The sequence below is a fragment of the Trachypithecus francoisi genome, unplaced genomic scaffold (genome assembly GCF_009764315.1).
Source record: "Trachypithecus francoisi isolate TF-2019V2 unplaced genomic scaffold, Tfra_2.0 Lachesis_group16, whole genome shotgun sequence".
Lineage (NCBI taxonomy): Eukaryota > Metazoa > Chordata > Mammalia > Primates > Cercopithecidae > Trachypithecus > Trachypithecus francoisi.
In genome coordinates, this window is record NW_022681461.1 from 81,268,591 (window position 1) to 81,282,317 (window position 13,727).

Below are 13,727 nucleotides of genomic sequence, written 5' to 3' on the forward strand. Positions count from 1 at the left end.
AAGAACTGCTTGAATCCAGGAAGCTGAAGTTGCAGTGAGCCGAGATTGCACCACTGCCCTCCAGACTGGGCGACAGAGTGAAACTCTGTGTCAAGAAAAAAAAAGAAAAAAAAAAAAAAGACTTGTTTTCTGTTCCATTACCCACAGTGGTAGAATGGCTTGTTAAATTTATTCTCCAGATGCCATTAACTGGAAATTAAAATCTTAGTCTCTTGCCTCTTTAATCCAGGCTTCTTCATACTATATCAGAATTTAGGATTAACTATTACAGCGCCCTTTATAGGAGAGAAAAAAAGAAATTGTGTCTCTAGATGTCTGTTCCTTTCAGCTTACAATGGACACTGAAATGTTCAATGTTGGACTGGCTTCATTTATTTCTCCTGTCTGTTGGTCCAATTTGAATCTTAAGGCATTTTTTCAATTGGAATTTTTTGTTTCTCTCAAATAAAAATTGTTATTTGTAAGTTTGAATCAGAACAAAATCCTGAATGTTGACGGTTTCCTAAAGGCTATTTCTTTATGCAAAAGCGTGGAACCTGATGTTGATGCTGGCTGTTTAAAATTAACTGGGAATTAAGGCAGCGTTTTTATTTATTTTTTACTTTAATGATTGTGTTAATTATAGTAAAAACCTTAAGTTCACGATAAAGAAAGCCTTTGGTCAAGTATTGTTTATTCAGTTGTTAGTCTTGTTGCAGGATTTGCAAATTTAGTGAAATTAGTGCCATTTTTCAGTTTACAATTCCAGTCACATTTCACATGATCAGAGCATGGCTTTCTCCTCTGTGGAGCAAATAGAGGGCTGTCTGACACTTGGTTCCAGTGGCTTCCATTAAGCAGAGTGGACATGTCCCTGGAGTCTGCAGAGAAGAGCATGGCACTCTGACTCCAGGTGGCACTCCATTTTGGGACATTGTCCAATTCTAGTTCATAGAGTGTGTGACCAACACCAGCTCTCACCTGATGAGAGCGCGTTGTTGCTTGGGGGATTGGATTGTGTGAATTTTTCAGAACTACGGTTGAGAAAAGGAGGCTAGGAAAAATGCAACCCAATAATTCAGTTTCATTTTTCCCACTTTGTTCTTTGGCACACAGAATGTTTGATTTGTGAAAATCTTAATAACAGTAGTTCTTTCTATAAGGAACACTCAGAATCTTGATAATATTGAAATAATACAGAGCCTTTTGTAGGATCTTCTCAGACCTCATGGAATTCATGTTGTCAATGTTTAAAGAAAAACACCCTTAAGTTTTTGTTTTTCAGAATCACAAGTATGTGGATTTAAACCTGTGATCTTATTCCCCTTTCTTCTCTTAATTTAGTGAGGCAACCAGCGAGAAGGTTTGTTTTGGTTATTCTAAAGAAGGAGTTTGGTTGCAGGTTTCGGAGGGCAAGACTTAGACTCTGTGTCTCTGTGCTTGCCCTGGAACTTTGATTAAATTCTCACTAACCGAGTTAGCTGGCCCTCGCTGGGCTGCAGAAATAGAAGTGTCTTGCACATATGACATATGACTGTTTCAAGAGCTAGCTGGTGAAAGGACATTCTGGAGAAGGCTGCTGATACTGTATGAACTAGAACTGGACAAGAGCCTGGAGATTGGACTCAGTTTGGCACAAATAAAGGGAATAAAGTGTTAAGGTGGCAAAATTGTATCCAGGTGTTGATAGGCTTCCTGAGTTCCTGACTTGAGCCTGTGGATTTAGAGTTCAAGACTCCTTACCAATGCTGACAGTCTTACATTCTAGATTGAACCTCCGGGGAAGGTGCCCTTGCTTGCTGGCATGTTTACCAGGGGTTCTAGAGCCTCAATCACAGATTCTCTCTAGCTCACATGAAGTTAATGAAAATGAATGTCTTTCCCTACACATTAGAGAGGCTTTGAGGAAAATCAGATTAAATGCAATCCTGCTTGTAGTTATGTTTCTTAGAACACAGCTGGAAATTTTGTCACCCAAACCTTTACTTTCATTGCAGTTTCTTGATTGGTTTGTTACTGTAGTGAATGTGCTTTAACTATCTTATCCCTGAGGTTTTACTTCCATTCTAAGCATGTTTGTGGAGCACTGGGTCATCATGGGCTCAGTGTAGTGGCGAGTAGAAAGATGGTGAGACACAGTAGCTTGTTGCACATGGCTTAATTTATCAGGGATCACTGATAAGTTAGTATACTAGAGAATATTGTAGGCAGAGCTGAAAAGATGGAGGAATTATAAGGCTCAGATTTCTTTTTTTTTTTTTTTTCAGAGATGGAGTTTCGCTCTTATTGCCCAGGCTGGAGTGCAATGGCATGATCTCAGCTCACTGCAACCTCTGCCTCCCGGGTTCAAGTGATTCTCCTGCCTCAGCCTCCTGAGTAGCTGAGATTACAGGCACCCACTACCATGCCCAGCTACTTTTTTGTATTTTTAGTAGAGACGGGGTTTTATCATGTTGGCCAGGCTGGTCTCAAACTCCTGACCTCAGGTGATCACCTGCCTAAGCCTCCCAAAGTGCAGGGATTACGAGCATGAGCCACTGCACCTGGCCAAGGCTCAGATTTCTAATAGAGATTTCTAATGGACAGAGAAGTTGGAAGAAATGGGATGGACAGGAAAACTGAGTCAGGTGCTAAAAACTTGTAGGAAGGTGGCAGTGTGCTATGAAAAATAAGAGCAACCTCCGTGAGAATGTAGAGAAAATAGGATAAGTGAGTGGCGAGGACCCCCAGAGGGAGCTTTCTAGTAAAACAGTGGTCAGAAGTGGCAACAGGATACCCTGTAATGCTTTCACCTCTACCAATGCACTGGGTACTAGAGAGTGCTCCAGTTTGCTCTGGAAAGGCCCTTAAGAGACATAGTGTCTTAGTGTGGACAAAGATGACAGAAAAGAGATTCCTTTAATAAACCATCCACTCTCTGCCCCACCTTTGATGAATACTGCAGCATTCATCATGATAATAGCTACTGTACACTTACTTTGTTCCAGGAACTGGATAAATGTTTTACATACATTATCAGCTCTATTTTTTGGAGAAGATACAGGGGCTCAGAGTCCCTAGGGTGCCAGAGCTGGTAAGAAGCAGAGTCAGGATTCAAACCCAGCTTTCTCTGACTCTAAAACCTCCTTTCTTCCTGCTGAAACAATGAACTCAAGACAACAAAGGAGTAAGGATTTGGGGAGCTTTCTGCATAGTAGAATAGACCCAAAGGAAAAGAAATAAAGACAGTGACTAAGATTTGGGTTTGCCTGTCCCCCCCCAAATGCTTTGAGCACTTTCTTTTTTTTTTTTTTTTTGAGACGGAGTCTTGCTCTGTCGCCCAGGCTGGAGTGCACTGGCCAGATCTCAGCTCACTGCAAGCTCCGCCTTCCGGGTTCAAGCCATTCTCCTGCCTCAGCCTCCCAAGTAGCTGGGACTACAGGCACCCGCCACCACGCCCGGCTAGTTTTTTGTATTTTTTAGTAGAGACGGGGTTTCACCGTCTTAGCCAGGATGCTCTCGATCTCCTGACCTCATGATCCGCCCGTCTCGGCCTCCCAAAGTACTGGGATTACAGGCTTGAGCCACCGCGCCCGGCCTGAGCACTTTCATAAATATAAATCCTTCAGGCTGAGAGAAGGTTGAACATCTGAAGATGCTGATTCTTCAGAGATGTAATCCAAACAAAATGATCTTTGGTGATACAGTCACTAAACCATTTCTCCCAAAATTCTCTTGGAAAACCATCCTATAACAGCAGGGAACATTATCCAACCAAGTTTTTCTGCAAATAAAGGATTGCTGATAGAGGCTTGCCTGCTTGTGTTTCTGTAGCTCAGGGTGTTTATGAATTCACTAATCCCTTCCCTTCAGATCTCTTTTATTCTGGTGTTATGATTGTGGCTGAAAAAAATTGATTTTTTTCTATGACATAGAATGTTGAAAGGTTGATATCTTTTCTAGAGGAAAGGTTCTTTTTTTCTATGTGCTACATACCCCCGACCAGGGAAAAGGCAAATAGTGGTATTGTTTGCTGAAGTCTTCCTTTGAAGGTTGCTCCATGTTTGCTTAGTGGAAATCAGCAGGGGAAGACAGCCTGTCTCTAACATTTTGTTAGAGTTTCTTCGTAGTTCTACAGTGATGAAACAAGGACTTGGGTACAGGACAGATCTGCTTTCAGAAATCCTGGCTCTTGTGAGGTTTAGAAGCCCTGGGACCATTTAGCTGGTGGCAATGGGAATGTTGAGGGTGAAAAATAGGATCTTTGGTTGTCCAAGTATCAGTGACATGATATAGATGGAGTTAAACCTTTAGGATCTCCTTATTTATTTGTTTATTTTTGAGACAGGGTCTTGCACTGTCACCCAGGTTGCAGTATGGTGGCGTGATCATAACTCACTTCAGCCTCAAACTCCTGGGCTTAAGTGATCCTCCTGCCTCAGCCTGCCAAGGTGCTGGGATTACAGGCATGAGCCACCATACCCAGTCAGGATCTCCTGTAAAATTATATTGTTGACAGACAACATGAAGAATTATGCTTCTCAAAAGTTAGTTATAGATTTGTACAATATTCATGTATTTCTTGTTTCAGTTTTTACAAATTCATAGCCTTTATTTTGAAAATTAGCTGTTAGCAACAATTTTGTCTAGGAAATTGGATATATATTCAAGTGAAAGAAGGAGGTACAGTTACCTGTTATCTTGTTGTAACAAACAAGTAAGTATAATGCATTTGGTACTTTAAAAACTGCACCAAGTTACAGATTATTGGAATTAATAAAGTTCATTGGATCTATATTTTTTTAAATGGGCAGTGTGATAGCAGAACCTCTTTTAGAATGATAGAATTCCTCTGGAATGATTGGATAACTTCGCTTCATCCTTGACTTTTACCTTGGAGGATTTCTTTTTTTTTTTTGAGACGGAGTCTCGCTCTGTCGCCCGGGCTGGAGTGCAGTGGCCGGATCTCAGCTCACTGCAAGCTCCTCCTCCCGGGTTTACGCCATTCTCCTGCCTCAGCCTCCCGAGTAGCTGGGACTACAGGCGCCCGCCACCTCGCCCGGCTAGTTTTTTGTATTTTTTAGTAGAGACGGGGTTTCACCGTGTTAGCCAGGATGGTCTCAATCTCCTGACCTCGTGATCCGCCCGTCTCGGCCTCCCAAAGTGCTGGGATTACAGGCTTGAGCCACCGCGCCCGGCCACCTTGGAGGATTTCTTAACCTTCTTGGCTTCTCAAATTTGACTGTTAAAGTGCTGCCATTAAAAGTAGGAACATAGTTTTAGGGGAGAGTACCAGCCCATGACCCTTCTGCAAACTCCTAACCTCAAGGCAGTTTCCCTGGAATTGCGATCTATGGAATGTTTCAGGAGTGTGAGGAGGTGTAATTTAAGGCTATCCCAGCAAGGATACGCTTAAGAGGGCCCAGTAGCATCTGGAGACCAGAAAAGTTAAACTGAGTCAGTCAAATTAGCTTCAGACTCAAGCTGATGGGTCAGCCTGGGAGAAATTGCAGGATGACCCAAAATCCCCTCCCACCCCCACAGCAGCCACGTTCCATCTTCAATCGTGGGTTCTTTCCAGGTCTCCTGGTTTTCTGTAACCTTGTTAGGCTTGTCCCTGAACGTGGCTACCGATCCAAAGACACATGATCAGAGAGGCAATTAGAAAACCGACCTTTTCCAAAGCAAGCATGTTCTGTTGGGCTTAGAAGTTTCATGTCCTAATATTGTAGGACCCTGTGCATCTCTCTGGAGATGAGGCACATGAGTCACATCTGTGATTCTTGCTTTTGCATCAACATCTCATGAACAGGCAATCAGAGCTTTGGCACCAATGTATTTTCAGTTCATATCTGATATACTGAAATCCACCTCCTGCTTTGTAGTTTACTGGCAAGCTGTTTTTGATATAAGACGTCTAGAACACTGTAAATATATAACATTTTTATTTCTCTATTATACCTCAATTACGAAAAAGACATCTAGAAGTAACCTCATCAAGAGAGATACTGAGGCCAGGCGTGGTGGCTCACGCTTGCAATCCCAGCACTTTGGGAGGCTGAGGTGGGTAGATCACTTGAGGTCAGGAGTTTGAAACCAGCCTGGCCAACATGTTGAACCCTGTCTATATTAAAAATACAAAAAAGTTAGCCGTGTATGGTGGCGGGCACCTGTATTCCCAGCTATTCTGGAGGCTGAGGCAGTAGAATCACTTGAACCCGGGAGGCAGAGGTTGCAGTGAGCAGAGATCACACCACTGCACTCCAGCCTGGGCAACAGAGTGAGAGTCCATCTCAAAAATAAAATAAAATAAAATAATAAAAAAGAGATATATTGATAGCTGTTGTTGGAAATTTCAACTTCCATCTCACTTCTGGTAACTTTTTGGAAGTTTGAACAAAGTGGAATACACACACATACACACACACACACATACACTCTCTCTCTCTCTCTCCCTCTTATTTGTTTAAGGTTTAATGAAATAGCCGTCATATGATCATTGTTTTTGAAAGATGAAAATTAGTTGCTAACTGTACATTTTGGGTATGTGAACTATTTGGATAGAACTCTGAGAAATGCTTTCAGAACAACAAACAAAATCATAGGAGAAATAGCCTAGTGGGAAGGGGCATATAAGAGTTGTTGAAAAAGTTACTTCTTGAGAAACCAGCTCTAATGCTGGGCAAGTCACTTGCTTTGGGGGAGGCCTCAGCTGCTCTCTCTATAAGATTGCAGCAGGGGTGTAGTGGGAGTGAGTCTTCAGAGATTTTATCTACTAATACGACAGTCAAATGGAGCATGACTTTGTGGAAGCCTCTCCTCTTCCACCCAGAGGGGCCAATTTCTCTGTCCCAGTGAGATGTGACACTTGTATGGTCCCTGCTTGGAGACTTCTCTCTTCTGGAACCTGCCCTGGCTCAGGCATGAGGGCTGACTGTCACCCTTAGATGGGAGCCCAGCACTAAAGCTCAGGTGTTGGCAGTGTTCTTGCGGGAAGGAAGAAGACCGGCCAGCCCTTTTGTTACTGCACAAGCAAACAGCTTCTGGTAGCTGTACAGACACATGTGCTTTCTTTCCTCACTATATTTCTCTAGACAGATTTAGTGCTGCAGAAGGGTAGAGGGCAGTCACGGGAAGGAGTTCCTGGTTTTCTTTTGGCTATGCCAGATGGGGAAAATTCCTCCTATCTTGTCTTTTTGGTGTCATCCTCTCTCCCCCTTGCTGACGGAGTCTCGCTGTGTCGCCCAGGCTGTAGTGCAGTGGCAGGATCTCGACTCACTGCAAGCTCCGCCTCCCGGGTTCATGCCATTCTCCTGCCTCAGCGTCCCGAGTAGCTGGGACTACAGGTGCCCGCCACCACACCCCGCTACTTTTTTTTTTTTTTTGTATTTTTAGTAGAGACGGGGTTTCACCGTGTTAGCCAGGATGGTCTCGATCTCCTGACCTCGTGATCCACCCGCCTCAGCCTCCCAAAGTGCTGGGATTACAGGTGTGAGCCACCGTGCCTGGCCCCTTTCTTCTTCTTTATAATTCTCATCTCTCCTGGAAATGTGCATGTCAAGTTCAAAAGGACACAATGTTTTGGTGAGGAAGAAGTGGGAGAACAGGTGCCAGATGGTAACTAGGGTCATCATTTTCCCTTCCCAGCCAGCTTCCTGTGAACGTGTGTGTGTGTGTGTGTGTGTGTTTCTTTTGCCAGCATCACTGAATCTCTCTGCTGTCTGGTATTCCAGGTTTTGGTTTAGGGAAAAGTAAAAATCATTTATAATCCCAGCTGTCATTTAAACCACCCCTTTGTGGGTAGCATATGGTCCACTGTCTCAGTTCATGGTCCTAAAGATGCTTCATCAGAAAGGAATGACTTCTGCCCCATTACTCTCTGTCCTCTTACTCTGCTTTATTTTTCTTCATCAATCCCACCACCACCACCCACTGCTTGAACAACCCACTATTATTTGTCTATTTCCCCATCCCTGGTAGAATAGGAGCCCCATGAATGAAGGAACTTTGCTTCTGTTGTTCACCACTGAATCTCTGAGGTCTGGAACACACCTGACATGTGATAGGCACTCGATAAATATTTGTTGTGGCTCATAGGAGCCCTGCAGAGCTAAGGCTGCAGTTGTTTGTGGAATTCGTAAGTGGTAATGAATATTTATCTACTATTCCTCTTCCAAGGAGATCACACAATAATCAGGCTTTATACTATCCAGTTCTTAGGTCTTCTAAGTTATGACTTGTGAGGTATGTTAATTATGATAATGGAAGGCAGTTTATTTGGTTCAGATTTATTGACATGTAATTTACACGAAGTAAGACTTCCCCTTTACAAAAGTATGATGAGTTTTGAAATATGGATACACATATGTATCTGTCACTGCCATGCTCCTTTTCAGTCTGTTGTCCCCTCCACCCATGACCACTGGTCACCACTGCACTGATTTCTGTCCCCTTCTTTTCACCTTTTGCAGAATGTCATATAAATGGAATCATGCAGTATGTAGTTCTTTGTGTCTGGCTTATTTTTCTTAGCATTAGGCTTTTGGGATTCATCCAGGTTGTCACATGTATCAGTAGTTTGTTCCTTTTTCTTGCTGAGTAAGTGTCCTAGTTTTATTTATTTGTTTGTTTATTTATTTATTTATTTATTTATGAGAAGGAGTCTCACTCTGTCACCCAGGCTGGAGTGCAGTGGCGCGATCTCGGCTCACTGCAACCTCCGCCTCCCAGGTTCAAGCAATTCTCCTGCCTCCCCAGTAGCTGGGATTATAGGCGCCCACCACCGTGCCCAGCTAATTTTTATATTTTTAGTAGAGACAGGGTTTCACCATGTTGGCCAGGCTGGTCTCAAAGTTTTGACCTTAGGTGATCCGCCTGCTTCCAGCTCCCAAAGTGCTAGGTTTACAGGCATGAGCCACCGCGCCTGGCCCGTTTTATTTATTCACCAGTTGATGGTCTTTTAGACAAGTAGTTGTTTGCAGTTTTTGGCTATTCTGTATAAGGCTTCTATAAATATTAACAAATACCTAGGATGGGATGACAGGGTCATATCATAAGACTATATATAACTTTAGCAGAAACTGTCAAACTATTTTCCAAAGTGGCTCTTCCATTTTACAATTCCACAGTGTCTTGAGTCCCAGTGTCTCCATACACACACTAGCACTTTTAATTTTTAATTTAGTGGGAATGTAATGATACCTCATTGTGGTTTTAATTTGCATTTCTCTGCAACTAATGATGAGTGTTTTTGTTTATTTGGGAAGGTTTTAATTTAGCAGTCCGTTGTATTCTGTAGATATTAAGAACTTCAAAATATCAGTGGCATTTGCAGTTACAATTTCTTTTAAAAATTGGCCAAAGGTTTCCAGCAGTCACTTCTGCCATGCCCAAACTATATGAAACAAGGCTGAGGTGTGGAGATTGTCACATTTTGGCAAGGGGTGATCACTTGGGTGACTGATGAGACCCAGAGAGAGTGTGCCTTGGGCTTGAGGGTGAGGACGGGCGGAAAGTCGACTGCATGGCCCTGCTGGCCTTGGGGGCTGCCCAGTCCTTAGCTAAACCTGGCGGTTATGGGAAGCAGACTTACATTCTATTACATTTTTCAGGATGCCCCAGGAGTCACCTGGGAAGCTCAGCAGTCCTTTGTGACTTTCAAGCATATGGTAGAAGCTGCTGAACACAGAGCTCCCTCTCTGGGGATAATTTGCCCAAATCATTTAATCAAGCTTGAGAAATGAGTTACCACAGGCCCAGGAGTGCCACCACCCTTGAATTCTGGCACCCTATTTCTCCTGTCCATCTCTTAATTAATTAAGCAGACATCCCCGAGTGTTTACGACAAGCCAGGACCCTTTTGCATACTAAGGAAAACAGGGATGAAGGAAACAGGAATGGTCCCTGCTCTGACTCAAAAGGTAGAAATCCTCTTTCGCAGCTGAGCCTTCCTAGGGAGCATGTAGGAAGGGCTCTGAACCCATGTGTCAGTTGCAGGGGAGGAGATCAGGAAAGGACATTGAAGAAGTGGAGACCTAAGTTTGAGACCTAGGAGTTAGCCAGGCCAGTAGTGCTTGAAAAAGTGTCTTAAGACAAGAGAAGTCACCAGTGAAGTCCCAGTGGTAGGAGAGCGTGCAGCATATTCTGAGCCTGTACACACACCCAGGGCATTGCTTAGCGGGTGGGGAGTGGTGAGAGAGTAGGCTGGAGTCCCAGAAGGGAGGCCAGGTAGACCTTGGTGAGCACTGGACTCTGTTCAGGTGCTGAGGAGCTGGCAAAAGGTTTTAAGTGGGGGAGTGGCATATTCAGATATTTGGTCTAGCTGAGTAACTTTGGGTGCTCTGTGGCAAATGGATGGGAGACCAGTGAGGTGGCGGTTGTGGTCATCTAGGAGCAGGATCAGAGTGGCCTATTGACTGGGATGACTGTGAAGTGGGATCCTTTCCAGCCAGTAACTGGAAATGTGTATGAAGGCAGAAGTGAGTGTGCTGCATTTGAAACATTGAGAAATCTAGTACATAGTACTGTCTCTTTTATAGCTTTCTTTTTTTTTTTTGGTTTTGGTTTGTTTGTTCACTGACTTGGAAAACTGATGTGGAAATATCCCTTTGGCTTCAGTTACCTGAGCAGAAGGGGCCAGGCCTTGCCAAACCCTCCTCTTAGGACAGAATTGCTCCCAGTATTGATCATTGTGTTCTGAGATGAGGGAGCAAATTGTGCAGGAGGCCAGTTCAGTGCCAAGGTGGGCGGGAGGAATTGGAGCAGCAAGCTTGCCTATTTGTGCCCAGCAAAGCCACGGTAGAACTTTCTACTGTGGCTCTATGCTACTTCTTACCAACCTTCTCCGTGTGCTTCCTGGAGAGTCCTTGGAGTCAGAACCTTTTTTTTTCTTTCTTTTTTTTGGAAACCCAGATACTTTACTTCCAAGAAAATGCTGTCCAGGAAAACTCATCCTTCCCTTCTTCTCATGAACGTTGTGTAGAGGTGTGTCTTCTCTTGCTTTGAGCTTCTCCACTCAAGGTTTAGGGGAGGTGATATTCTGTATTTGGGTTTGGCTCTGGGTACTGCAACATTAGGCTATTAAGGTTTCATCCTTCCTGCTTTGCCCCTCCTACCTTTCCAGAAACCCACAATGGATTTGCTAGAAATAATGGAAAGTCCTGTTTAGACAGGATATAACCATTTCTCAGCTAGAGGATATTGTTGGAATGAAGAAAGATAAATGGGGAGAAGGGAACTCACATTGCTTTGGCACTTACATTAAGCCATGTACTGTGTTGGGAACTTATTTATATTATCACGTTGAATCCACAGAACACCATACAAGGTAAGTATTGTCATCCTCATTTTACAATGAGGAAACTGATGCTTAGAGAGCATAAAGCCTTGGCCAGGGGCACATAGTTGGGAAGCCGGGGCTGATTCATGCCTGGGCTCTTTTTGGTACTTTTCCTTTTTTAATTGTACCCTCCTCAGTGTTACCTTGGGGATCTGAAAAGCTTCATGTAGCTTCTAAGTCAATGAAGTGATTCCTGGAGAGCAGCTTCCGTATGAGAAAAATCTGGCTAATTATTTCAGTGTTTCTGGAATGCAAGCTCCATCCTGAGCCATTTAGAAAACAATTTGGGATGATAAGCATGTGTCTCACAATGCTGTTCTGGTTGCCAGTGCTGTGCTGCCAGTTGTCATCTTTGAACAAACTGATGCAGTGCTGCTTTAATTTGTCCTCTTTTTGGAGTAAGAAACTTTGGAGGTGTGTGTCCTTCTAGAAGTTTGGTGAGCAAATGGTAAAGAAAAGAAGTAAGTCCTAAGGCTTACTATTTCAGAGAATTTCTTGATTTATTGGACTGTCAGTGAATGAATTAGAATACATAGTGGTATGCTGTCTTTTCTTCTGAGACACTGCAATTTCCTCCAATCTCTTGACTTTTCTAGAAGTTTTAATCCAAGTCCTTGTTGGGTGGGAGATAAAAGGATATTGTTCTACTAGAGACTGACCTTGGCATGGAGATCTCATTTGGACTCACAGATTTCTAGTCTAGTGCTTGATTTTATATCCCTACCTCGTTACTGCATTCTTAGTTCCTTCTGCTCCTTGTTCCTCATGCCCAGTGTCCCACCCTACTCTTGCCCTGACTCCTCTAGAGGCCATAGTGATTCACTGAGCCATTTTATAAGCAGAGCTAGGAGAGTTCATGGCTACCAAGTGCCAGCGGGGCCGAATTTTCACCTGTGTGTCCTCCCTTCTTCCATTTTTCATCGTTTGCCCCCTCCCCAGCTTTAACTTTAGTATAACTACTTGGGACTATTCCAGCATTAAATAAGGGCAACTGCTGCATGGGTGGCTGGGTCACACAGAAAGTAGTATCCCTTGTTCATGAGAAGACCTTCTTGCCCTAGCATGGCAAACAGTCCTCCAAGGAGGCACCTGTGACACCCAACGGAGTAGGGGGGCAGTGTGTTCAGGTGCAGGTGGAACGAGGCCAGAAGTGTGCATATGTGCTGACTGTGGGAGCTTGTTTGTTGGTTTCACAGTGGATGCCCTGAGCCTGCCGTAGCAGACTTGTTTCTCCATGGGATACTGTTTTCTTTCCAGAGACACAGCTCTAGGGTTGTCCTCATTACCTGAGAGCCAGGTGTGGGTGGCATTTTCTTGGTGTTTACTCACACTCATGTAAGGCATGTTGTGGCTTTCCAGATTACGAAACTGTGCTTTTTTTTTTTTTTTTTGGAGATGGAGTCTTGCTCTGTCGCCAGACTGGAGTGCAGTGGCACGATCTTGGCTTACTGCACCTCCACCTACCGGGTTCAGGTGATTCTCCTGCCTCAGCCTCCCGAGTAGCTAGGACTACAGGTGCCTGCCACCACACCCAGCTAATTTTTGTGTTTTTAGTAGAGACGAGGTTTCATTGTGTTAGCTAGGATGGTCTTGATCTCTTGACTTCATGATCCTCCTGCCTCGGTCTCCCAACGTGCTGGGTTTACAGTCTTGAGCCACCACGGCCTGGTCAATGGTGCTTTTTATCATTTGAAGGACTCAGTTGTGTAACCCACTGAAAATTTAGTCTGTAAGGAAGTTCAGGGAATAGTATAAGTCACCCCAGGCTTGAGGCGAAATTTGCAAATGCTGCTGACTTTCTAAGTAAGGGGAGGCATTTTCTTAGAGAAGAGTTAGGTCTCTGGCATTCCACTGTGCCATTTCCATCCTCAGTGTTCTAGCCACCTGAGAGAGGTCTATTTTCAGAAATGCATTCTTCATTCCCAAATGATAACATCCATGGAACTAAAATGATTAGGACCATAACAACTAGCTCCTAGCCTGCTGTCGGAACACCTCCTGAATCCCTCTTTGTGGGTGAACCCAGAGGCTGGGAGCTGGGGACTCATGACCCCTTGAGAAGCAGTCATGACGCAGAGCTGTGTGGTGGAGGTCTCAGCTGAGAGGGCTGGATTAGCAGTCCTCACTGATGTATGGCTTTGCAGCAATAACTGACGGCTGTTTCCCCTCCTGCTTTATCTTTCAGTTAATGACCAGCCACGGCGTCCCTGCTGTGAGCTCTGGCCACTGCCTTCCAGGGCTCCCGAGCCACACGCTGTGGGTGCTGGCTGAGGGAACATGGCTTGTTGGCCTCAGCTGAGGTTGCTGCTGTGGAAGAACCTCACTTTCAGAAGAAGACAAACAGTAAGCTTGGGTTTTTCGAGGGGGGTTCTCTCATTCTTCTTTGTGATTTTGAGTTGGGAATTGGAGGAGGGAGGGAGGGAAGGAAGCT

The 13,727-nt window shown here is 44.2% G+C and overlaps 1 protein-coding gene across 3 annotated transcripts in view; it reads left to right on the forward strand.

Annotated features, from left to right (window-relative positions):
* Positions 1 to 13,727, forward strand: part of ABCA1 (ATP binding cassette subfamily A member 1) — a 149,242-nt gene that overhangs the window by 12,976 nt on the left and 122,539 nt on the right. For all 3 annotated transcript variants that reach the window (XR_004443634.1, XM_033237920.1, XM_033237921.1), the window contains exon 2: positions 13,482 to 13,639. Coding sequence is in view for 2 of the 3 variants with exons in the window: in XM_033237920.1 (XP_033093811.1) it covers positions 13,574 to 13,639 (66 nt within the window). In the remaining variant the exon portion in view is untranslated. The remainder of the gene's footprint in view (positions 1 to 13,481; positions 13,640 to 13,727) is intronic.